This window comes from Apus apus, chromosome 17 (assembly GCF_020740795.1).
Source record: "Apus apus isolate bApuApu2 chromosome 17, bApuApu2.pri.cur, whole genome shotgun sequence".
Classification (NCBI taxonomy): domain Eukaryota; kingdom Metazoa; phylum Chordata; class Aves; order Apodiformes; family Apodidae; genus Apus; species Apus apus.
In genome coordinates this window covers 10,041,638-10,064,319 of record NC_067298.1, presented here as the reverse complement: position 1 = coordinate 10,064,319, position 22,682 = coordinate 10,041,638, and the positions used below count along the sequence as shown (strand labels likewise).

General features: G+C 53.1%; 1 protein-coding gene across 1 annotated transcript; it reads left to right on the top strand.

Moving 5' to 3' along the window:
* Positions 1 to 1,379: 1,379 nt before the first annotated feature.
* Positions 1,380 to 22,180, top strand: WIPI1 (WD repeat domain, phosphoinositide interacting 1). The gene is made up of 13 exons (XM_051634515.1): positions 1,380 to 1,495; positions 2,778 to 2,860; positions 4,435 to 4,604; positions 8,106 to 8,202; positions 11,744 to 11,841; positions 12,822 to 12,914; positions 13,224 to 13,294; positions 14,173 to 14,280; positions 14,670 to 14,834; positions 15,013 to 15,120; positions 16,294 to 16,415; positions 17,108 to 17,208; positions 21,633 to 22,180. The coding sequence occupies exons 1-13, from the start codon at positions 1,416 to 1,418 to the stop codon at positions 21,678 to 21,680; spliced, it is 1,344 nt and encodes a 447-aa protein (XP_051490475.1). The 5' UTR covers positions 1,380 to 1,415; the 3' UTR covers positions 21,681 to 22,180.
* The last annotated feature ends 502 nt before the right edge of the window (positions 22,181 to 22,682 follow it).

Sequence of the window (22,682 nt, the reverse complement as noted above, 5' to 3'; positions counted from 1 at the left end):
AGAGGACAAGAACAGTTTGTTTCTGCCACCTCTGCTAATTTAACAGCAGTTGCAAGCAGCTGATTGATCAACATGGTTGCATCAGTCAAGGTACAGAAATGATTGTGTTTCCCAAGTCTCAGATGCTCCCGTGGCTCTGCTTTGTCAAGGCCTGGTTTTAAAAGCAGCTGGTGGAGATTGCCCAAGCAGCAAACATCCAACTGCAGCAGTTGCTCAGAAACTGTTTTTTGAAATACTCATTTTGTTGGCCGAGTTTGTTTTGGTTTTAACCTTCTCCCTGCTCCCCAGCCCCATTTTTCCATCTGACATCCCTCGTTTCAAAACTGAACTAAGCTGATCCACAGGGACAGTCTCAGGACATTCAAAAACAGCTTTTCTGTTTCATTTTTGGGCTTTATTAGAGCTTCCCACTAGGTTCCTATGAATAGATTACGTTTTCCCCCAAAACACGATGAACTGAGCAGTATCCCCCTGCTGCCCCTGCAGCATGGCCCCCGTGCTGTGCCCTGGGCTGCCCCCAGCCCCCCTCCAAGCTAATGCTGCTTGGAGCTGTGTTTTCATCCTCCCTTCCTAAGAATCAATCATCTTCACAGGTTTTAAACTCTGTAGCAGGGGAAAAACGTGGACACTCAAGGGCCCACATGCTGCAAAGGGGGATTAATCCAGGCAGGTCTGCGTGTCCACACGGAACCTGCCTCACTGAGCTGGCGGCTCCGCTTCCAGCAGTCCTGCGGCGCTCATCGGCTGATCCAGGGCCGGTGACTTCAGCGCTCACATGAGGATTACTCATCCGACGAGGGGGTTTGCAGGCGCTGCTCGCGTCGCTGAACCGACCGCTGGAACCGCTGCCGCTCAGCGACGGGAGGGGGGGCTCCCTTGGCGATCAACCCCCCCAGCCGCGACCCGCCCGGGCGGCGGCAGCGGCAGCAGCGCAGCCCCAGGGGCCGAGCGCAGGTTGCGGCTGTTTTTGAAGGGGAAAAGCAGCAGCCCCCCCGGAGCCCCGTGACGCCGGGGAGACAGCGCGCGGGGCCGCCCGGTTGCTGCCACCGCCCCCCCCCCCCCGCGTCTCGCAGCCCCTCCCGCCCCAGCCCCGCGCCCCCCGGCCGCCCCAGCCCCAGATGTTCCGCCCCCCCCCCCCATAAACCCCCAACATCTGCCCGGGCGCGTCTGATGCAACCACAACATCCCCGCGTGGCCCCGCGCAGCCGCTCCGCGCCGCCAGCCAATCGCGGCCCGCTCCGACGGCGCCGGGGGCGGGGCCGGCCCGCCCGCTCTCCGCCGATAGGTCGATGCTCCGGTCCATCAGCGGGAGGGGCGGGCCCTCCTCAGGAGTGCCAGCCAATGGGGCGCGGCCCCGCCCCGCCCCGCCCGCCGCCAGCGCCGCCGCCCGGGGCCGGAGCCGCCGCGCCCGCTCCATGGAGGCCGCAGCCCCGGGGGGCCCCGCGGCCCCGGCGGGCCCCGCGCTCGGCTGCTTCTCCTACAACCAGGACTGCACGTAAGCCCGGCGGGCGCCGCGGGGCGGGGGGTGGCAGCGCGGCGGGGCCGGGCAGCGCGGGACGGGGCTGGGACCCCGGGGGGGGGGGGGGGGAGGACTGGTCCGGCAGGGCCGAGACCCCCGCAGCACCCCCTGGGAGCCGGGCCCGTGGGACCCCGGGCCAGGCTGGGGTGCAAATGGTCCCGTGGGCCCCCCCCCCGGCCCCGCAGCCTCAGGGCGGGTCCCCGGCAGCCCCGGGGCGGCAGCGCGTCCAGAGGAACCGCGGGGTTTTGCCCCCCCCAGCGGCCCGGGAGCCGTTCCCGGGCGGTCAGAGCAGCAGGTCTGTCCGAGGGCTGTGCCTGCAAGCCCGAGCCGCGGCCGCTCGGCAGGTGGCAAAGCTGCCCAGGGCTTCGCGCTGAGATCCTGGCCCAGGCTGCGGGGGAGCAGCCTGTGCTGCAGAACCAGCCCAGGGGGTTTCCCTGCAGCCTCTTGCCCCGACACGGTTGGCAACCCGCGATTTACCTGCTCCAAAGCCAGTCATTTAAGAGCCATTTCCCAGCGGGACAGCAAACATCCTGAAGCAGGGAGCAGCACAGCATGCCTGGCAATCATAGCCCAGGGCCAAGACCAGCTCAGATCATGGGATGTGAGATAAGAACCACGGATACCAGCCTCAGACCTGCAAGTTACCTTTGCAGCACTGCTCTGCGTTTATGGACTGAACAAAGAGGGCTTTGATGGGCAGCTGTGCACTGCTGACAGGAACCTGCTGGCCACTGCCACCAGCACAAACACTGGGTTTGGTATTCTGGGCTGGCTGCTGGCTTAAAACCTAGATGCTGCTGCCTGCTCTGTGTGGAACTAAGCAGAGCCAGGGCTTGGTGTGGCTGCACCACAGCCACTGGCAGGGAGAGCAAAGCTCCCCCAGCCCTCACCAGTCAGTCTGTCAATATAGATGGATCAGCTCCTTGCTTAGGAAGGACATAAATGGAAACGTTTAGGAAACATTTATGTCCCAAGTGTCCTGTCTATAGCCTCCCAGGCAGAGATGTGCCTGTTTGTTCCTCCAGCAGCTGCAGGACCACATGAATGGATGTTTGCTGCCTCGCAGGGATACAAGGAGCCAGATCCTGTGGGCTGCAATAGCCTCAGATGGAAAGCAGGAGTCTCGGGGTTGTTACCCTATATGCTTTAGGCTGAGAGTGGAAACTTGACAGATCACTCTGCCAGGAACTGCCCATTTCCCCTGCGTGCAGGGGCTCCACAAGGTCTAAACTAGCAAGCTTTTGTCTTGTCTTTGCAGCTCCCTGGCAATCGGAACCACAACTGGGTACAGGCTTTTCTCCTTAAGTTCTGTGGAGCAACTGGACCAGGTCCATGAAAGCAGTAAGTCTCCTGCTCCACTGCAGTGGAATATTGGCTGACAGACTTTACCCATATCCCTGCACCTCAGCCTGCCTTGAGGGGGTGATGCTGCTCACTGAGATGGCATCTCTGTCTGTGCCCATATCAGGAAAGGAACCACTCTGGCTGGTGCCCCATGCACAGCAGCCTTTAGAGTGAGCTACAGCCTTGGAGAGACTCCTGAGCAGCTGGTAGTCCTTCAACAAAGCTGAAGGACTCCCCACAAACTTGAAGTCCAGGCTTTCCACTGCTGGGAGTCTGGCAGCAGCAGTTTGTCCTGCACACCAGCACTCAGAGGTAGTTTAGCACTAGTATGTTTTGGAGGCAGGGACAGGAGGGTGCAGGCTCCCAGCACAGATGCTGGATAACCCACTGGCTTTTAGTCCAGGGTGGTATTTACAAGCAAGATGTTTTTAACAGGTTTCCCATGTAAGAAGGTCATTCACAGCAGGCTCCCAGCTGTTAGCTGTGCTCAGAGCAGCATGCAGTGCACTTAACAGCCCAAAACAGTCAGGCCTCATGGAGCATGTCCTGAAGCCTGGTTCAGGCCATGGCCAGCACGTTTCAGCTGAGCTGTACCAGATACACCTCCCAGCTGGGATGTGCTGATCTCTCTCCACTGGCTATAGAGGCAGCCTCAGCAGCCAGAGCTGCATCATCTGGAACAAACTCCAGGCTCCTTTCCTCTGTACCTCACAGGGTAACTCAGCTGCTATACAGCAGCAAGCCATAGACTGACTTTTAAAGCACACAGGAGTTTGGTTTGCCTCCAGAGTCAGACCAAAGAGAAGCAGATCCCTGCTGGTGACACACTGGAGGTGATGGGCTGAGACAAGAGCAGTCCCTGTAACTACAGCTGCACAGCACAGCCCAAGCACTGAGCACCACTCAGGGGCACCTACACTAGAAGTCACAATTCCTGATTATTTAGGTACAGGTCCACCAGGACCACTGTAATGGTGCCTTCTCAACACAACAGGACTCATCCCAAAGATGGTCTCTGCAAGACATATCACACCACTGTTCACCACAGCCATGCTAGAGCTCTCTAGAGACTACAGCCCCAGTGACAGGGAGGGAACCAAACATGCCAGCCTTTCCTAAGGAGACTGGGAAAAATTAGACAATATAGAGAATAAATAGGGATATGCTCCCTGCTTGCTCCTTACCTCAGTAAGCTCTAGCTTGTCCCTTTCCTCCAAGAAAGCCCCTGACCAATTTGGGTGAGCTCCTCCTTTTATATCCCCTTCTCAAGGATTAAGTCCAGCTGGAGGGCCCCAGGATTAGCTTCAGCTGGAGGGCCCTACCCAGGAGGGTCACAGCAGCCCTGTCACAGGGGGCTGGCTTAGATTCTGCCTTCAGAGGAAGGTTCCTTAACCCCTTCCTGCTCTGTCCTAAGTGCTTTGTGCCAGGTATGAGGCATTTTTCACCAAAGCAGATGTTGAACACCTTAACACTGAGTGTTCCAGCCTGATTCCCTCTTGAGTCTTGTTGCTGCAACCAAACCAACCAGAAGCCAGGCTAAGGACTCTGTCTTCCTTTCTTTCTGTGCCCAGATGAAATCCCAGATGTTTACATCGTGGAGCGCCTGTTCTCCAGCAGCCTTGTGGTTGTGGTCAGTCATGCCAAGCCACAGCAAATGAATGTCTACCACTTCAAGAAAGGGACAGAGATCTGCAACTACAGCTATTCCAGTAACATTCTGTCCATCCGGCTGAACCGTCAGGTAAGGGGCTGGGGAAGGGGGTCAGCCTGAGTTGTCCCACTCTGGCTCTTTGCTGGTCCTGACTTTCCAGCTGGGACCCTGCTGGCAGCCCAGGGGGGTTTGCACAGAGTCTGTCAAATGGGACTGTCTTCTTCTGGCAGCTCCACTTCAGGCTTGGTGACCTCTGCCAGAGGAGCAGGATGGCTGTGGGTATCATCTGCCTCAACTTTGCTTCAGTAACATGAAGAAAAGTTCTTGTTTTTGTAGCAGTTACACAGAAGCTTTTTGTTGTCTGCCTTCTTGCCTATTCAGCATGCAGCTCTGCCAAAAAAACACCTTTTCATCTTCCTCCCCCTGTTGGATTCCACATCCTGACTTCAGGCCCACCTCTTCCATCCTGGTTGCAAATGAGACCTTCAAAGCTGGGAACAAAACCCAGGAGTAACTTGAACTCTGTGGGTGAGGCAAAGACTGCTTCTCCAGCACAGCTGGCAGCCTTGCTTCATTTGTAAAGGTATAGAAAACATTCAGACCACTTAGAAGAAGGCTTTTAGAGTGTTATTCTGACACAGGCTCTTGCAGCCCTGAGCCCTTTTGGGGGATTTTAAGTCATCTTTTCTTTTTGTCCATAATTATTTTCCAAGTATGTGCCATAAGAAGCAGAGGACACTTCACAATGAAGAAATAAGCAGTCTGTGTAATTGTATATAATCAGCCTCTCCTCAGTTAGCTACAGGGAGTCCTGCAGTAAGGCTCTCCCATAAGGAAACTCTGGGTTGAGTTTCCAGTAAAGCTCTGTTTGACCAGGAGTTCCTGTACTACAATTAAATCTGTCCTAAATTTTTTTTTTTTCCACTTAAACTTACAATGGAGCTGGCAAAACAAGGACCTGTTTTAAATTGCAGATAGATGAATATGGATAAAAATAAACTGGGAGGTTCTGCTTAGCAGCTCTAGGAGATTAGTGTGGGAATGAACTAAGTTCAGGCTTTTCCTCTGGTGCTGCTCTGCAGTTTGCCTGAGGATGATGCACACACCCAGCCTTGCAGTCATGTTCCTTGGCTGCTTTATGAGATTGGGCCCAAGTCCTGGGCTGAGCTCGTCCTCCAGCCATAATACAGACACACCTGGAGAGATCTGAAGATGCTGCAGGTACTTGGGTAGATAGAAATCACTCTTCTGATCAACATCCAAGATTTAAACTGGTGGCAGTCAGGTTCTGTGTGTGCTGTGACATTGCCCTTGCCTGGGCTTCTGTCTGAAAGCCAGACTTCATTAAGTTCCAGAGAAGGGCAAATCCCATACAAGGCTTTAATCATAGAATCATAGAATGGTTTGAGTTGAAAGGGACCTTAAAGGTCATCTAGTTCCAATCCCCTTGCATGGGCAGGGACACCTCCCACCAGATCAGGAAGATGGTGGCAAATAAAACGTGAACAGGTCTCCAACAAACAGGGCATGTTTTGATTTGATCTCTGTGAAAAAGTCCTTGTTGTGCAAACAAGCAAGTCCCTTGGTTCTTGTTGATCCATGGGAATTCTTTGTTCCCAGCTTCCTTGTAACTCCCAAATGTGTTAAGGTAGATCATGATTTGTCGTCAGGTGGGGAATAAGGCTGTGCTGTGGGACTGATGAGAAGCTCTCCCACAAACTCCCTGGGTTTTCATTCACTGCTGAAACCCTCTCTGAGATATTTGGAGAGGTCTGACCCTTTTCTCTGGCTGTGTCCATACCCAGCACGTTTAAGTCCTTAACCTACAACTCAGTAATCTAACCTGATTCGTGTCAAACTGAAGTTCTAAAGAAAAATACTGGTGAGCAGTCACAGTCTGTACCAGACATGGTGCCTTGAACCCTGTGTAGCCATCACAACACCAGGGATGTCCTCTGAGGCTCACATGGTGAGGATGAAACCCACTCCTCACCTCAGCAGGGTTTGCTCTGACATTACCACGGGCTAGAGGGCTGCAGGGAGGGCAGGAAGCAGAGACCCAGCCCTCTCCAGCTCCTGGAGAGCTTGTCCAGGCCTCCTTCGCCTGTTTACCTCCCAACCCCATCACTTTCCCTGGATTTTGTTGGTGCCAGCATCTCCTGTCATCTGGAATCCTCCCTTCACCTGTACATCACCAGCAGTTCTGGGAAAGCACATGGTGGCTTTGCTGAGATCAGCTGTGTAAATATGACTCTGACAGGCTCTGCTAGTGAGTTGGTGCCTGTTACTGGAGAGAAGGCAAAGTCTTCCTGGAAATGCAGAATGGCTCTGACACAGCCCCAGATGCTGTGGTTAGCAGGAATAGAAGTGGGAAAGAGTTTTGATCTGAGAGTAATGGTGGAGCAAGGCAAAGGCTTTTCTAGTGTGGGTGTTTCAAGTTAGTGACTAAGAGCCACATTTAGATACTAAATAAGTGGTGGAGGCTTCCTGTACATGGATTCGGGTGCTCCAACTTCAGGAGCTGGGATGGAGTCTGGCCTGAACGTTTTTATTGGGAGGTTTTCAGTGCTTCTGGACACTTGGCTCTCATGCAGGTGGAGCTGTGCATTCGCTGGACTTAGAAAACACAACCAGCCAAATCCAAAGCCTGGTCCTAAAACAAAGCCTCTGTGCAAAATGCCTCTGTGGTAACACACAGAGATCTGGACCAAGCTGAGAGGCTGAGCAGTCATGGAGATGGTGGCCTGGTGCTAAGGTCACAGCTTTAGGCTTCCTTGTCCCTTTCTGCCTTTCCTTCCCATCACTTGGCAGCTCCTCTCGCAGCAGCTGCCTCTTGGCTGGCTGTTCCCAATGAGTCCAGCAGAAGAGGTACAAGCACATTCCCTTGGAAATACCCTGCCCATCTCCCAGGATGGTGTAAATGTTACTGTGCCTAACAAATGTTTCACAACCCAATTTTTATGCAGTTCTGCAGGGCACAGACAGCAGAGTCTTGCTGATACTGAATGGGAAGAGAAACATTCATTAGCTAAAGAGGTGCAATAGGTTTAGCACCAGTGGGAGGCCCATCACCTAAATGTTTGCTCCAAAATCAGGAAAAAGTTAGAACAAGGAGCACATGGTCCCATCTGCAGGCATACTGACAAGCAGGATTGGCAGCCTGTCTGCTGCTTGGTCTTTATGATCAAAAAGTAATTTGCTATGAAAAGAACTGCAAAGAAAAGTTGGGGTAGGAAAGGATGGCAGTCAGAGCCTCATAGCTGGGGTGTAACCCTGATGTGTGTTCCTGTTCTGGGGATGTGGAAGATCAGCTCTTAGAGTAGCAGAGAAGTCGTGATGTTTTAGCTGATTTCTAAAGCCAGACCAGATGCAGGCAGCTCTCAGAAGCAGAGTCATACAAAATCAAAGGTCCAGTGAGAGGGGATGGGGAAGCAGAAGAGATCAAGTTTCTGGTACGTTTCAGTCTGTGAGAAATTCCTGTTGAGTTTTTCTAACAGTGAAGATTTGGGTGTGTGAACTGTGGGAGCAGCAGACAGAGGCAGTCACAGTCATGCTGGTGAGGTTATGTGCATGTCCCTTGTGTCCTTGCAGAGGCTGGTTGTTTGCCTGGAGGAGTCAATTTACATCCACAACATTAAGGACATGAAGCTTTTGAAGACTATTGTGGATACGCCTCCAAATGCAACAGGTGAGCACAGAAAAACTGTGTGAAAGGGAGAGATCAGCTCTGCAGGAGCCACAACACTCGTGTTAAGAGTTTAAACCAGCCTGTGGTTTGTGTGTCCTAACTCAGCATCGGGGAGCCAGAAATGCATGGAGGTGGGGAGTGGGAGAACAGAAACCCTGCCCTGTCCTGAGCAAAACCCTGCTCTGCCCTGAAAAATGCATCGAAGGAGAGCAGAAATGGTCAGTGTGGTTTGACTTCACCTCTCAGGTTCGGTCCCCTCGTGGCTCCGTGTGGGCTGTCAGTGCAGCTCTCAGCTTCCCACAGTCAGCACTGATTCTCTTTCCCAAGTGGAAAAATATCAGGCAGGCCAGGGCTGCAGGTTTCCCTCCACAAACAGGACAACTTGAAACTCTCCCCCCGGGGCTCCCTGCCCTTCCTTCTCCACCGTGCCCTGCGTCAGAGAGTCCCGCAGGGATTTTCCCCTGGGATATGAGCCCCATGACTCAGCTCTGCAGCTGCCTGCAGACCTGCCGTGATCCCAGGCTCCCTTTTGGCCATGGACATGCACTGCTCCAGGAAGGTAGAAAGCTCCTGTCATTCCTTCCAGGCTTGGGATCAGCTTCCAAAGTGATTAGTGCTGTGAGGATTACCCAGGGCAGAAGACACATCCTGGCACAGGCTAATTCCCTGCCGGGGAGTTCCCAGGAGCCTGGGGTTCCGCCTGATATTATTCCATATAGGCTACAAACCCGAGGGGCAGGGCAGGTGGCTGCAGACAGATCCTCTCTGTGCGGCAGAGGGTGAATCCAGCTTTCCTGCTGCTGGGAGAGGAGCTATTTTTAGCAGCAGATAGGGAAGCTTGGCCGGGCGCCCGCGGCTCCGTGCGTGGCTCTGCTCTCCCGGCTGGCTGCAGCCGCGCTTCACGGGTGCTTGGTTGGGAAGTTGCTGATGGCCTTTGGGCTTCCAAAGGACGCTCTTCCAGCAGCTCCCCTGACCTACTTCAGGTCTCAACAGATGGCTTCTCCATGTGGATTAAACATACTAAATACTGCAAATATAATTAAAGTTTAAAACCTTCCCGAGAAAGCCCAGCAGCGGCAGGAAGGGCAGGGATAGCCAGGCCTGAAGCTGCTCTGCAGTGGGGCTGAGTGATCAGGTCATGATCTAAGAGCAGCAGCAATCAGTGCTCCCTGGGCAGCTCTGGGCTGCTGCGGATCACAGGACTTCAGAGAAGCTTAATTTGTTAAAACCCTTTTACAGCAGCAGCTGTCATTGAAGTGACCCGAGTGACAAGCGCTGTGCCACGTGTGCCCCCTGTGTCCCCAGACCATCTGCTTTGGTCCCAAGCTTGACCCCGAGGGCAGCATGGCCAGGAGGCCAAGGCAGTCCAGCCTCACCCACTCTGTGGGTAGCCTTTGAGGAGCAGGGATCTGTGGTGAGGGGCTGTTGGGTCACACAGCAAGTGATCACCAACACAGTGAGCACTGGCATTTGCTGCATACCCACTGGCCAGTTCCTGGCTCTTCTGGCCAGGATTTGGCCCCTGATCCATCCTCCTCCATGCAGGAGAGGGAAATGCCCACTGTGGGTGAGCCTGTTGTTTTTCATGTGTGCTCAAACATGTTGTTTTTTGTGTGGCTCATGTCAGGGGTGGGATTTCCACCCCTGAGGTTGCAGTGCCTGCCACGGGGTCCATCCTGGGATGACTGCAGCTTTGGAAAACACCTCACTTTGCTCCCTGCAAGCCCCAGATCTACCTGGACCTGCTGCCCTGGCAGCAAGGTCAGGCTTCTCAGATGTGGTAGCTTTTTTCCATGCTGCTGAAGGAAGCCACCTGTGATGTGGCATTCCCAGAGGTGCCATCCTGAGCAGCACCAGCCTGCCTCCTCCCTGCTGAGCCCACCACCACATGCACAGCCATGGGGTTGCTGAGAGCAGAGGAGCATCTTCAAATGTTGCCCGTGTCCCCTCTGATCCTGCTTCTCTGTGCATCCCTGAGGTCAGCCCAGTACACTCACATCTGTGTTTTCCCCTGGCCTGGTTTCCACCCGCCTCCCCAGCCAGGCGGAGCAGAGGGAGCTGGTGACTCACACCAGCTCTGAGCTCGCTTTGTTTGGCTCCAGCCTTCCCTGGATCCTCCTCTTCAGAGAAAGGGCCCTGCTGATCCCCCCGAGCTGCCTGGGCCTGGGGAACACCATCCTGAAAACACACCCTGTCTCATCACGAGCACAGGCTCGGGGCTATCTCTGCCTTCCTCCTATCCCTCCCTCTCCTAATTGCCAGCACTTCATTACTGCTGCCCCTCTGCCCCCCTGCCCCTGGCACGATGCAAATGCCTCTGGCTGATGGGCAGTGGATCCCTGGGGCCTCTGGCCAGTCCTGCAGCTCCTGGCTCCTCTGCGGTCTCTTTGTTTAGTTATAAACAATGACCTAAAATGAGAGCTTCAGCTGATCCTTCCCCTCTGCTGGGCTGGGGCCAGGGCTGTGTCCTGACAGGACGGGTTGCACGGCATGTGTGCAGCCATCCCTGTGCCTCCCTGTGTCCGTCTGTCTGTCTGTCCCTGCCCAGTGTGGGCGTCCTGCCCGCCAAGTCTGGCAGCCTCCCCAGCAGCCTTTAACCCTGCGGCTTCCTCTGCATGGGGTGACTAGGTGGGATCAGCTCAGCCAGGGCCAGGAAGCTCAGGTTGTGCTGAAGCTTTGAGTTGGATTTGGGAGGACTGTGAGCAGGCGGACGTGGGGCAGGAAGCAAGTGAGACCCACTCCGGTATGTGACAGGATTCACCAGGATGGGTCCTCAGCCAGAGGCAGAAAAGAGGGCAGGAAGATATGCTCTTTTCCAAGGTCACCTGGGGGACAAGCAGATGGACACATCCATCCATCCCTGTCTCATCCTGTAATTCCTGCTCACTTTGAAAGTAGTGTTTGGGAACCTTTATGCTCATGTTGGCACAAACCCAGATGGCTGCTATGGGGAAGAATTCCCCCTGTGGTTAAAATTGAGCTACGTTTGCGTTCCTTGTCCACAGGAAACTCCCTGCACTCTGTGGCATTTCCTTTGTCTTTCTCTGCTTCCCTTTTCCATTTGAAGAAAAAGGAAATGATGCTGCCCAGCCCCATGGCCACTGCCTGGCCATGCCAGCCTTCATGTGCCAGGCTTCACACCAGGCACTGCTCATCTGAGCTTCTGACCCAGCTCCCACACACGCCCTGCGTGCATCTGGAGGTGGCCACATGTGCCTGGATAGGAGTCCTGTTGACCAAGATGTCCCTTGATGTGCTTCATGCACCTCTTCTTGCCTTCTCAAAGGGGGCTGATGAAGGGGGAGAAGACAAGAGTGCCCAAAAGGCTCCTCCTGGTGTCTGGGGAGGCCGGTGGCAGCAGCAGGGAGCCGTACTGTCCCGTGCCAGCAGGTGTCCCCACGGCCGAGGCATTGCCAGCGGGTGCCAGACACTGCCCCAACATGAGACAGAGCCTGGACCTCCTGCAGTGTCCACGGCCACGTTTCTACTTTCTGTCCTCCACCAACAAACAACCTCAGCTGTGTCCTCCTCACCCTGCCAGGTCTGTGTGCTCTCTCCATCAACCACGCCAACTCCTACTTGGCTTATCCCGGCAGCGCGACCAGCGGAGAGATCGCGCTTTACGACGGAAACACTTTGGTAAGTGCGAAGCTCACCCGTTTGGAGACCAGCAGGGACTGGAAACAAACAGAACCACAGCAAAGCCAATGGGGCCTTGGGGACTGATGAATAAATACACTCCGCTGAGCTAGACTGCAAGGGAATTGCCCGGGGCAGGCACGTTCCTCATCCCCCTTCCTTGAACGCCACGGGAAGCAGACAGCCTCTTGGAGATCAGGACATCCATCTCCCAGTGTGGGATGTTCAGGGCAACGTGACCCTGCAGCCTGAGGGCTCCTGCCAGGCTGACATGGGGGTTCCTATAGCAGCTTCAGCAGCGTATCCCACGGGATTGATGTGACTGGGGTGGCTCAGGGAAGGTTGGAGCTGCTCCAGATGCAGCTGCTTTGCCATGCCGCGGGCTGGAAGGGATGCCGGGCCCGAAGTCACGGAGGGGTGAGATGTCCAAAGCTCCCCTCAGGAAATCTGTCCCTGGCTGGAAGCAGGGTCATGATTATCTGCTGTTTATGCCAGAGCTTTGGATTACATAAGGCTGTGGCTCGGTACGTGCAGTGGGAGCTAAGGAGCTGCAGCAGGGGAGGAGCAGAGCACAAGGGGAAAACGCTGCTGTTGTGAGAGGTCCCAGCGAGGGCCTGGGCTCCCTGCAGGCGTCGGGTGGTGCCGCTGCAGCAGGGCTTGCAAAGGGAATGGCAGGGAGGCCAGCTCCGTCCCCACACAGGGACATGCCAGGCTCAGGGAGGGAGCAGCTGTGATCCTAGAGAGGTGGGGAACTGAGAACCTCTGCCCCCTGAAATGAGCTTTCTGTGATCACTGAGCTGGGGAGTGAGTTCAAGTCAGCGCAAAGAGAAGGAATGCTGAGGATGTTGAAGGTTATCATGAGTGCGGTATGATCCCATAAGGGCAGGCCTGGCTGGGGTGCAGGGCAGGAAACACCCTGTCCTTACAAAGTCCCAGCAGTAACCTGTCTGTTTGTACTCACTTCACCTTCTGCCCTACAGAAAACAGCCTGCACCATCCTTGCCCACGACGGGCCTCTGGCTGCTCTCGCCTTCAACTCCACCGGCTCGAAGCTGGCAAGTGCTTCTGAAAAAGTGAGTGAGCGGGGCTGAGAGCACCTCCCTGCTGCCTCTGCCCTCTGCCTGCAGCTGGCAGCAGGATCCCTGCCAGCTCAGCTGCCGGGAGCACAGGGAGCAGGACCTCTGATCTGCCCATTCTCAAACACAGCCACCAGAGGAGGGGCACTCTTGACTTGTGAGAGGCCAGTGTATTGGGTTGAGACTGACCCTGGCTGGCAAACAGGAGGGGCCTTTCCACATCCTGAGTTTCCTGGGTGTGTTGGAGAAAGGGCTCCCACTCCTTGCCCTGCTCCTCCCTGATCTTTCCATTTGCATTTTTTGCAGGGCACAGTCATTCGTGTATTTTCCATTCCTGGTGGGCAAAAGCTCTATGAATTCCGGCGAGGGATGAAAAGGTCAGATCATTCTTCTGCTGGTGACAAGAACTGCCAGAGCAGAAATGTAAACACAGGGACAGGGCAATGTCAGATCCTGGTGGCTTTGGCATCTTTTGCAGAAAGAAAACAAGAGTGAGCGTATCAGATAGAAATGCCATTGTGCCGGTCAGCCACACTGTGCCCAGCTGCCTCCAGCAAGTTTAGTGATTCAGTTCAGTGTCAAAGAGCAGGGCGATTGCAGAGGACAGGGGCAGATTCTGTCCATTTACTCAGTCCCTTCTTGAATCTTACTTGAAATAATGAAGTCCCCAAAGTTATCAGCCCAACTCCTGCCCTCTCAAGTGTGTTTTGATGCTACTAAGTCATTTATGCAGAGCCCACGTCTCGATGGCAGGGATGGGCTCTTGCTGCCCTTCTGCAGGCTCCCTCAGATGTTGGTAGGTCTTTCCCTGACTTTTCTCTCCTCCCCATCCCTGACCTGCCTGTGACTTTACACCCACTTCTGCAAGGACAAACACTGCCAAGACCCTGCACAGGAGGAGATGCCGCATGTCTCTGGCTACCCAGCACTTTGAATATCCTCCCTGGTCCTTGCAGTACCAGCAGCTTTAGCTGCTGTAGTAAGGCAGGCACAGATGTTCACTCCACAGACAGCTCTATGAGCAAGGACATTTCCACCTCTCTGGTTGTTTGTCACTACCCCCAGCTCTCCTGAGCAAAGGGATTAGAGAAATGCTGGTCATTCAGCTGGCAGGCTGGGCAGCAGCCAGGCAGGGTGCTGCTCGCTCTGTGTGGCTCTTTTTCCTCCCCATCCTCTGCTCTGTGAACAAAACTGAGCAGTTCCCCTGGAACAGTAAGGCCATGAAGTGACCAGTCCTCTCTGTGCTTGGCTCTAGGTATGTGAACATTGGCTCCCTGGTGTTCAGCATGGACTCCCAGTTCCTCTGTGCTTCCAGCAACACGGAGACCGTGCACATCTTTAAACTGGAGCATCTCACTGACAGGTGAGGGGGTTCACCTGCCTGCCCTGGGGGTGTCACTGCTTCAGACACCTGCCTGTACACAACCAGTCTCCATTTCCTCACCACTTACTCTCCATGAGCAATACCAGCTGCAAACCATCTCTTTGGCTTTGCGTGCTGTGGGATTCACTCCTTGGCAAAGCCACACACTGCATTCCTGCCGGCAGCCTCTCCAGGCCTGCTCTGGGTGAACTGGCTGCCCTGTCCCCTGCCTCCTTCCAGTGTATCCAGCTAGGCTGGTGCAGGATGTGTACAGGTGCTCCAAAGAAAGCCCTGGCATGCCTGAGATCAGGATCATTTTGGCTGTTCCTGATCTGCTTGGTCATGGCTGGCTGTGGATCCCCACTGATGCTGCTTTGTGACCCCCTCAGCCGGCCAGAGGAGCCTCCAACCTGGAGTGGTTACATGGGAAAGATGTTCCAGGCTGCTACCAACTACCTCCCTGCTCAGGTATCGGGCATGATGAACCAGGATCGAGCCTTCGCCACTGTCCGCCTCAACATCTCTGGACAAAGGAACATCTGCACCCTCTCCACGTACGTAGTGACATCCCTGTCCCCTCTGCCACGCCAGCAGGCACAGCTATCTCTGCAGAACACCACCACCGTGGCCCCTTATCTTGCCCCTGTGCTTGCAGAGCACACAGCCTGGCTGCAGGCTGCATCTGCCTGCAAGTGCAGTTGTGTTTGGGCTCATGATGCTTTTCTCCTTCAGGATCCAGAAGCTGCCTCGCCTGTTGGTGACTACATCAGATGGACATCTCTACATCTATAACTTGGACCCGCAAGATGGAGGGGAGTGTGTCTTAATCAAGAAACACAGGTGACTAAACCTCCAAACATACCTGAGACAGAGGCCAATCTTTTAAAAAATTAAGAGAAGTTTCACCTGAAAGCACCAAATGGAGCTTGAGGAGCAAGAACGTTAGGACTGACTTTGTGATTTTAGCTGCCTGATGTGACAGATGTGGGTGGGAACAGCAGGCAGGGACACAGAGCTTCTTGCAGAAGAAACCACAGATGTCTCATATCCCTGGGCAGTTGTGGGACATCTCAGCTTAGACAGCAGAGGCCGAGCCTTAGGAGATCCCTCCAGCAGCGGAGAGCTGACCACCATGGTGGCAGGAGAGCAGAGCACCTTCTCCAGGTGTGAGTGGGTGCTGGAGGGCTGCCCTGGGGGCGGGATGGTGTGGAGCAACCTGCACATACAAACTGGACAGGAGCACCACGGCAGAGTCTTCCGTGCTGCCGTCCAGCTTGTATGCAAATCTGATTAAGCATGGAACCCCCCCACACACACACATCTGGGCGACTTGGCTCCAGATGTGAAGCCTCTGGGGTGGGGTGTGATGTAACGTGCTCAGGACCGGGCGTGGCTCACAGCCAGGAAAATGCCAGCAGCTTTTTTGCAAAGCCACCGAGCAGCCGCGGTTCCAAGCCGCGCTGTCCCGCGTGCTCCGGCCACCTCACCCTCTGACACCCGCCTGGCTCCTGTCCCTAAGTGGGACAGCTTTGCATGTGGGTTCTTCTAAGCATCAGAGGACTGAGAAGGGCCCCTGGGTCATGAGTTACGTTACATCATACTATATCTTTGCTCAAACTCCATCCTAAACTAGCCAGGGCTGCTTTTCCCATCTAGTCCGCTCCTGTTGGAAGCCCTTTGGAGCCCCCTCTGTGATTAGAAACACTGTTTGCTTTTGTAACCTAAAGCTTTTGTGGTCAATCTGTTCCCTTCTATTCCCGTGCCAGCATTGTCCTCCAGCTGAAGTAGTGCTTTCCCTATCTTCTGCTTCCCCCCCTGCTCTCCTCAGGGAGCACAATGCTTTCCTCCTCTGCAGTGCTGGCGGGGCTGCAGGCAGTGCCTGGATGCAGGGATGCAGATGGGTGATGTGCTTCAAGGAGACGTGGATGCCTGTGCTTGTCTCTTAGCTGGTGCTGGGGAAGGAGTGGTTGGGATCAGAACTAACTCTTCCCTCTTTTGTTCCTGTACAATTAGTCTGCTTGGCTCAGGAAAGATGGAGGAGAACAAAGAAAATGACCTTCAGCCTCCGTTACCTCAATCTTATGCAGCAACTGTAGCCAGACAAAGCACAGTGCCTTCAACTTCCACCATGCCAGGTGAGCATTGCCTCTGGCAGCAGCTCAAAAGGTGCCTGGAGCAAAGTGGAAAGTCTTCCAGCTTCTAGGGGTTCAACCACCAAGTCCACTTGTTCAATTCAGACTGGGACTGCCTGGAACTCACTTGCTTCATCCTGCCCCAAGAACAGGCCAGGAATTCTCTGCTCTGCATCCCAGGACCCCTTGCCAGTGCTTCTCCTGGTGCAGAGCTGCAGCACAGATGGGCAGAGCATCCCAGCTCCACAGTCTGCCAGACATCAGCTGCTGCCAGGTTCATTTCCAGGAGTTGAAGCTGTGGATGTAGAAGTCAAATGTCACTATTTTTGTGGCAAGATGGCTACAGATTCTCCTGAACCTGTTACACCTTACCCTAACTAAGCTAGCACTGAAGTGCTGCAGGAGAAAACTGGGTGATTAAGTTCCCAAGTCTTACTGCTCCATAAACAGATGTGGATCTTATTCTGGAACTGGTGCTTACATACGTAGTGGGAGGAGGAGGGTTCCATGAAGTCCTTTCCCTAGTCTGTAGTGTCGATGGGGATTCTTTTCTCTTCTGCAGTTCCCCAGGGCTCTGCCAAAAAGCCAGAGAAAGCAGCTCTGTGCTAAAAGGTGATAAAACAGTGTCTCTGCTGTTTGTTTGCAGCCTCCTTCCATCCATTTATCCATAACATTCTGTATTTTTACTCGGACAGGTTACTCAGAGGATGGTGGTGCCCTGCGAGGAGAGGTTATCCCAGAACATGAGTTTGCAACTGGACCAGTGTGTCTTGATGACGAGAATGAGTTTCCTCCTGTGAGCATTCGGGACCCCTAAACCTGCAGTTCAGTCCTCATGCTAAGAAGAAAGCATTAACCTCTCACAGAAGAGATCCTGCTGCCCCCACCTTGTCCCAGCTCACTGTGAAGCCTAAAATAAGTTATAGGGACAGTGCCAGGAAAAGTTGACCCCCACTAAAAGGCAGCTAGGGATGGGGCAAAGGGGATCAACCTGAATAACTGGAGATGGATCTGAACAAAGTAGCTGAAAGAAGTACAGATGCAGAATGATGTTCAGATCCAGATCTGACCTTTGTGCCTTGCACAGATTTCTAGTATTACCAGGGATGGGTTTGATTTTAACAATACCATCATTTAGAAATAAAAACTTAATACTCCCTGTTGCATTTACAGTCAGTTACATAAGTTTATGGAGTGCAACTGGGACATACCTGAACCTCACCAGTCTCTTAATTTCCAAGTTAACTGAAAAGGAAATTCCTTTTCCAAGTAGGAAGATGAAAGACAAGAGTTTTAAACTGTTTTATGATTTTTATATGGCACTTTCTCAGTTACCATTGGAAGAAGATACTGGCTTTTTGAAATCTAACTTAAGCCTGGCAGTGTCTCTCCAGCTCCTTTTCTATTACACACACATTTATTGTGTTAAGTATCTAACCCCTAAGTGGACAGATGTTGGTACTGTGCTATGATCTGGTTGTAATCAGTGGTGTCATCGTTACAGTAATGTATTCATACAGCAGAATATTTTAATGGCTTTCAAGTTGTAGATTTGGCAGGCTTTTGAATCCCTTACTCCTTTTTACATATCCAGCTGTTGGAGTTTTGCCTGAAAAGGAGAAAGTAAAAACTTTCTTGGGATCCCAGGATTTGTTCCATATGCTGAGGCTGACCTCTGTGAGGCACTTCCCTATTAACTGGTGCAAAGTGTTATTTAGATAGAAGATAGCTCATGGCTTCCTTGGAAACAACACTGCCTTGATCCAACTCAAGTTGCATCAACCTTAGACCAAGACTCTCTCTTGTTACCAGTAACATAACCTGCTGCAGACTGGGAGCAAGAATGTTCTAGTTGTCCCCACTCCATTACCCAAGAAGGATATTTAAAATGTCTTTCCTCCGGTCAAAGTCATGGGGCCATGGAGAAGCTGCTGGCCCAGGCCCCTGGAAGGAGCAGCAGGGCCAGAGAGAAATCCTTTGCTTCCTTCTGATGAACCTGCTCTTGAACATGTAGTTTGGGGACAAGCAAATGCCAGCAAGCAGGAATCCTGCTGCTCCTCAGCCTTCCTGCTGGGACCGTGCTGTATAAAAGCAGCCCCAAGCCCCTGCTGTACAGCAGCAGGAGCTTTATTAAATGAACTTTGATCTGTCAAAATCCTGTGCTGTAATTAACCTGACAGAACAACTCACACGTGTAACGTTAGGGAGGAGGTGGGGTGGGAGGGAAAGGCACTTCCCGAAAATACTCCCAGATAATGCTGGCTTAGCAGTTGGAGCCTCCAGATGGGGTCAGTGCAGCCAGGACTGGGGCTTTGCCCCTTGGGTGCTGCCAGGAACGTGGTTGGCACCTGGTCTCTGATGCAGTGCTGGGCCCCGCTGCCTGCGCACACGGAGGGCGGGTCGGGATGTTTTGATGCTCAGAATTTCACTGAACTTCAGTGTTTTCCCAGCCCTGAGATGCTCGGTCTCAGTGACGTGTTCAAGGGGGGTTTCAGGCATCACTCACTTGTGTGTGGAGAAGGAGGGAGAGAAAGAAAACCTGACCTTATCCAACAAAAATGTTTTGACAGCATTATGCTTTGCGGAAACATGGGAAGGGTTTTGTTTGTTTTCCAGCGTGCAACAAAAAGACATTTAAAAACCTCAAAACTTGTGACAAAATGGAATATTCACCCGCAGCCCACGCCACGAGTATGGCTTTGAACTTAGACATACTTCTGGAGGCACAGCAGTGCTCAGACCCAGCAGTTCCTCTCCATTTTGAAATCTCTTGCCTTCCCCTGACCTCAAGCAAGACTTCAGAGGCTCAGCCATGAAGAGCGGGGAGCAGCAGCTCCAGCCTAAGACAGAAGCTGTTGCTGATTGTTGAAAACTGCCTCTTCATTAAATGGAAGGAGGGACAGAAGAGATGAGAAGCCCAAGGAAGGCTCATAAAAAGTGGCCTCAACAAGAGCGAATGTGGATGATGCTGCTGATTGTGCCAGGACTGCTGGAGGATCCTGTGGCAAGAGGTTAAACCAGTTCAGTTCCACCTCTTGCTCACACTGACGGGGTGGATTAAGCACTTTCAGGTCCATTGTTGGTCTTAGGCAGAAAGGACTTGGGTGTTACTGAGGTGACAGCAGGCTCAGGCCTCAGGTGAGGTGAAGGTGCCAAGCTGGAACATGCTGGGAGGAGGCTGTGTCACACCTGCTTGGCATGGTCAGGAGGCTTTTGGGATGGGAAGAGCAAAGCCAGCTCTGACTGCAGATGGTTGCAGTGATTATGGCTGTTTTCTGGTCACCTGCCTGAGCAGCTGGCACCTTTCTCTGGGTTTATCGGTGTCAGCGAGGTTCCCAGCAGTGTTGGGAGTTGTTGGTGTGTGCTTTGGGCCAGGCAGGGCACTGCTCAGCCAGCTCCACTCTCAGGAGCTGCCAGACTGGCTTTCCCCACCACAGCGTGGCCGGAACAGGTTTGGGTAGTGCTGTAAGGTTTGACAAAAGAAATCTTACAGGATTCAGCAAGCAAGATGGCCTGCGTGGGGCCAGGGAATGCACACCAGGGGATCTCTCCTAAAACTTCAGACCTTCAGTAGGAAAGGTCATTTCTTGATTGCTCGGTGCTTTCCAGGCATACATGATCCATCCTGCATTTGGCTGCCTGCTGAAGCTGCTCAGCTTTGGGACAAGAGCTGATGTGAAGGCTTTATCAGGAGAACCATTTCATGAAGTCAGGGCAGACTGTGTACAGTGGTCAGCTCTTCAAAGGCAGCTTCCCCTCAGATGCACAGCCCTGAGAAACAGCCTCTCACATGGATTTTTTGCTACCTCCAAACTTGGGCAGCCTGCCTGTGCTGCCAAGGATGCTGCTGCCTGCAGCATTGGTTAGGGGGTGCACAGGGCAGTCACCGCCTCCTCACTGCAGCTCCCACTCCATCCTGCTCTCTGGAAGGATGGGCATCCCTAGAAAGCAGCTCCAGAAAGCTCCAGCAGCCCATGACCCATGGCCAACCTGGAGAGCACAACATCCCAAGCCTGGGAGAAATCGGTGCCCCAGCACGGGGTCTGCACATCCCTGCTGCTCCAAACCATGGATCCTAATCCAAGCAGCCACGTTGTGGATGAATCTTCAGCTCCATGGGACCGGTATTTGCCTGAGTTCCTCCTTGCTGTTTGCTGGATGGTGTTTCACCCATTCTGTTGCACAGATAGGTGACACTAATGATTTGAAGTGATGTTGCTTTTTAACAACTGGCTGTTAGCAGGGGAGAGGCTATAGGTTTTGGAATGAAGCCCTACCTAGTAATCAGGTTTCACAGGGGATATTTTAACAGCTGAACTTGATGATCTTAAAGGACTTTTCCAACTGAAATGACTCTTTGATTCTATTCTCTGAGGAAGTTTGGCAGAATCTGACTGCCCTCTTCTTCCTCACGGCAGCTCCTCTCCTGGTAGTTCAGACAGGCATCTTGGGCAGCTGGGGCTTGCAGGATCCCTTGCAATTGCAGGAGATGTGCAATCCAGGGCCAATGCTTGTGCCTCAAAACTGGACAAGTGATCGTCCCCAAGCCCATGGAGAGACAGATTCCAGGAGGAGGATCACCTCCATACCACTAGGAGACACAGGTCACATCTAGCAAGGCTGGAGCTGACAGGGGTCAGAAGTAGCTGCACATCTTGCCCCAAGGTCTCCAGCCTCATCCCATGGCTGATGTGAAGTGGTTCAGGGTCCCTGCTGCTGCCTCTTCTTCTCTGCACCTGCTTTACGCTTTCATTCAAAGGTTTTGCTGATGCTCAGGCCAGGCTCCCCCTCACTGACCCAGTCTAACCTGTAGGTGTTTAACTCTGGAGTCTCCATCTGGAGACCCCAGAGACACATGGTGATGCACGACACGCACCTTTCCCTTCCCACCATGCCAGGAGCTGAACTTTCTGGGAGGACTTAGCAAGTCAAACAGACCTCACCCCCAGTAAGTGCACTCCTGCAAGGATGGCCGTGCCCAGCCCAATGCCAGCTACAGGCAACACACACTTATTACCCTGCCAGATGGTTCCTGTTCCCAGGACTGTAAATTTGGGGAGGGGGAGAGTAAATAAATAAACCACTCTCAAATCTGCCTTTGAATGGAAAGTAAAACACTGCAGGACATCCCTCCCCCTTTTCCTCCCATGTGCGTAAAACCAACTTGAAACACACCCTGTTGCTGGGAAAAGTAAGGCCCTTCTGTTTTGATTTTGGTAGATAATCTTGTGCCGTGGAGGTCAGCCGGGCAAAGCCAAGAGGTCATGATGAGAAGCGAACATCTGCGCTTAGGACAGCTGCTGGGAAGTGCTTTGGAAAAGCCAGGAGTTCCGAAGAACACGTTTGTGAATCCCCATGACGAGGAAAAATACTAAATAAACCCAAGGTGGGCCACTGCTTCTTCCTACGGTATGTTTTAAGTGAACACCTGGCCCTGTTAGCCCCTTGTTTTAATTCGTGGCTGGGTGGGGTGTCCATGTACTGTATGCACATCACTCTATTTAACAAACTATATGTTAGAACCACAGTGTAAATGCTAATTTAATCAGATTTGTATGTAACCAGAATTTTCTATACCCATTTGTCCCTTTTCTAATTTATGCTGTTTTATGTGTATAAATGTACTTATAGGAAGATATATTAAACTTATGTCTTTGTACAGTATATACATACTATTTTACCCAGGCAAAGTATTTTTGCAGTGATATTGGAGAAGATGCCATTTGCTATGTTTAAAGACAGAATAAAGTCACTGTCTGTCCCTGGCAGCTCACTGCCTGTGCTCCTGCTGTTCTTTGTGGGACCCTAAAGATGTCAGTCTTGATTAAGTTTTATGAGTGGAAGAGTGGGTCTGGGGGCTGGTGTGAGGACATCTGCTTCCAGCCAACACACCTGGCCAAGTTCACACGAGTCCACTTGTGACTTGTCCAAAGAAAGATCTGGGCGTGTAAATATGAGCCCCAAACTGTTTCAGAAAACCCTCCTTCAGCTGCTGAGAAATCCCAGTGGTTTCTTAAGTTTCAGTTGCACCATCGATTTTGCCTTTGCAGCTCCCTAGGCCTTTGCATCTGCCCAGAACTGTCCCTGTAAAAGCTGGGTCACCCCACCTGCCCCCCAGCATCACACTGGGATGGGCAGGAGCAGCTTCTCTGCCTGGAGCCCTGAGCTGCTGGGAGACCTCAAGGCTGGGACCTCTCCTGACCTCCCTAAAGCACAAAATGCAGTTGCACCATTGGTCTTCCCATGCAGAGCTGATGGAGAGCAGCTCCC

Coding starts and splice junctions, on each gene's coding strand:
- WIPI1 (XM_051634515.1), top strand. CDS start 1,416: ATGGAGGCCGCAGCCCCGGGGGGCCCCGCGGCCCCGGCGGGCCCCGCG. Junction 4,605..8,105: donor CCATCCGGCTGAACCGTCAG/GTAAGGGGCTGG, acceptor GTGTCCTTGCAG/AGGCTGGTTGTTTGCCTGGA. Junction 17,209..21,632: donor ACGAGAATGAGTTTCCTCCT/GTGAGCATTCGG, acceptor TGATTTTGGTAG/ATAATCTTGTGCCGTGGAGG.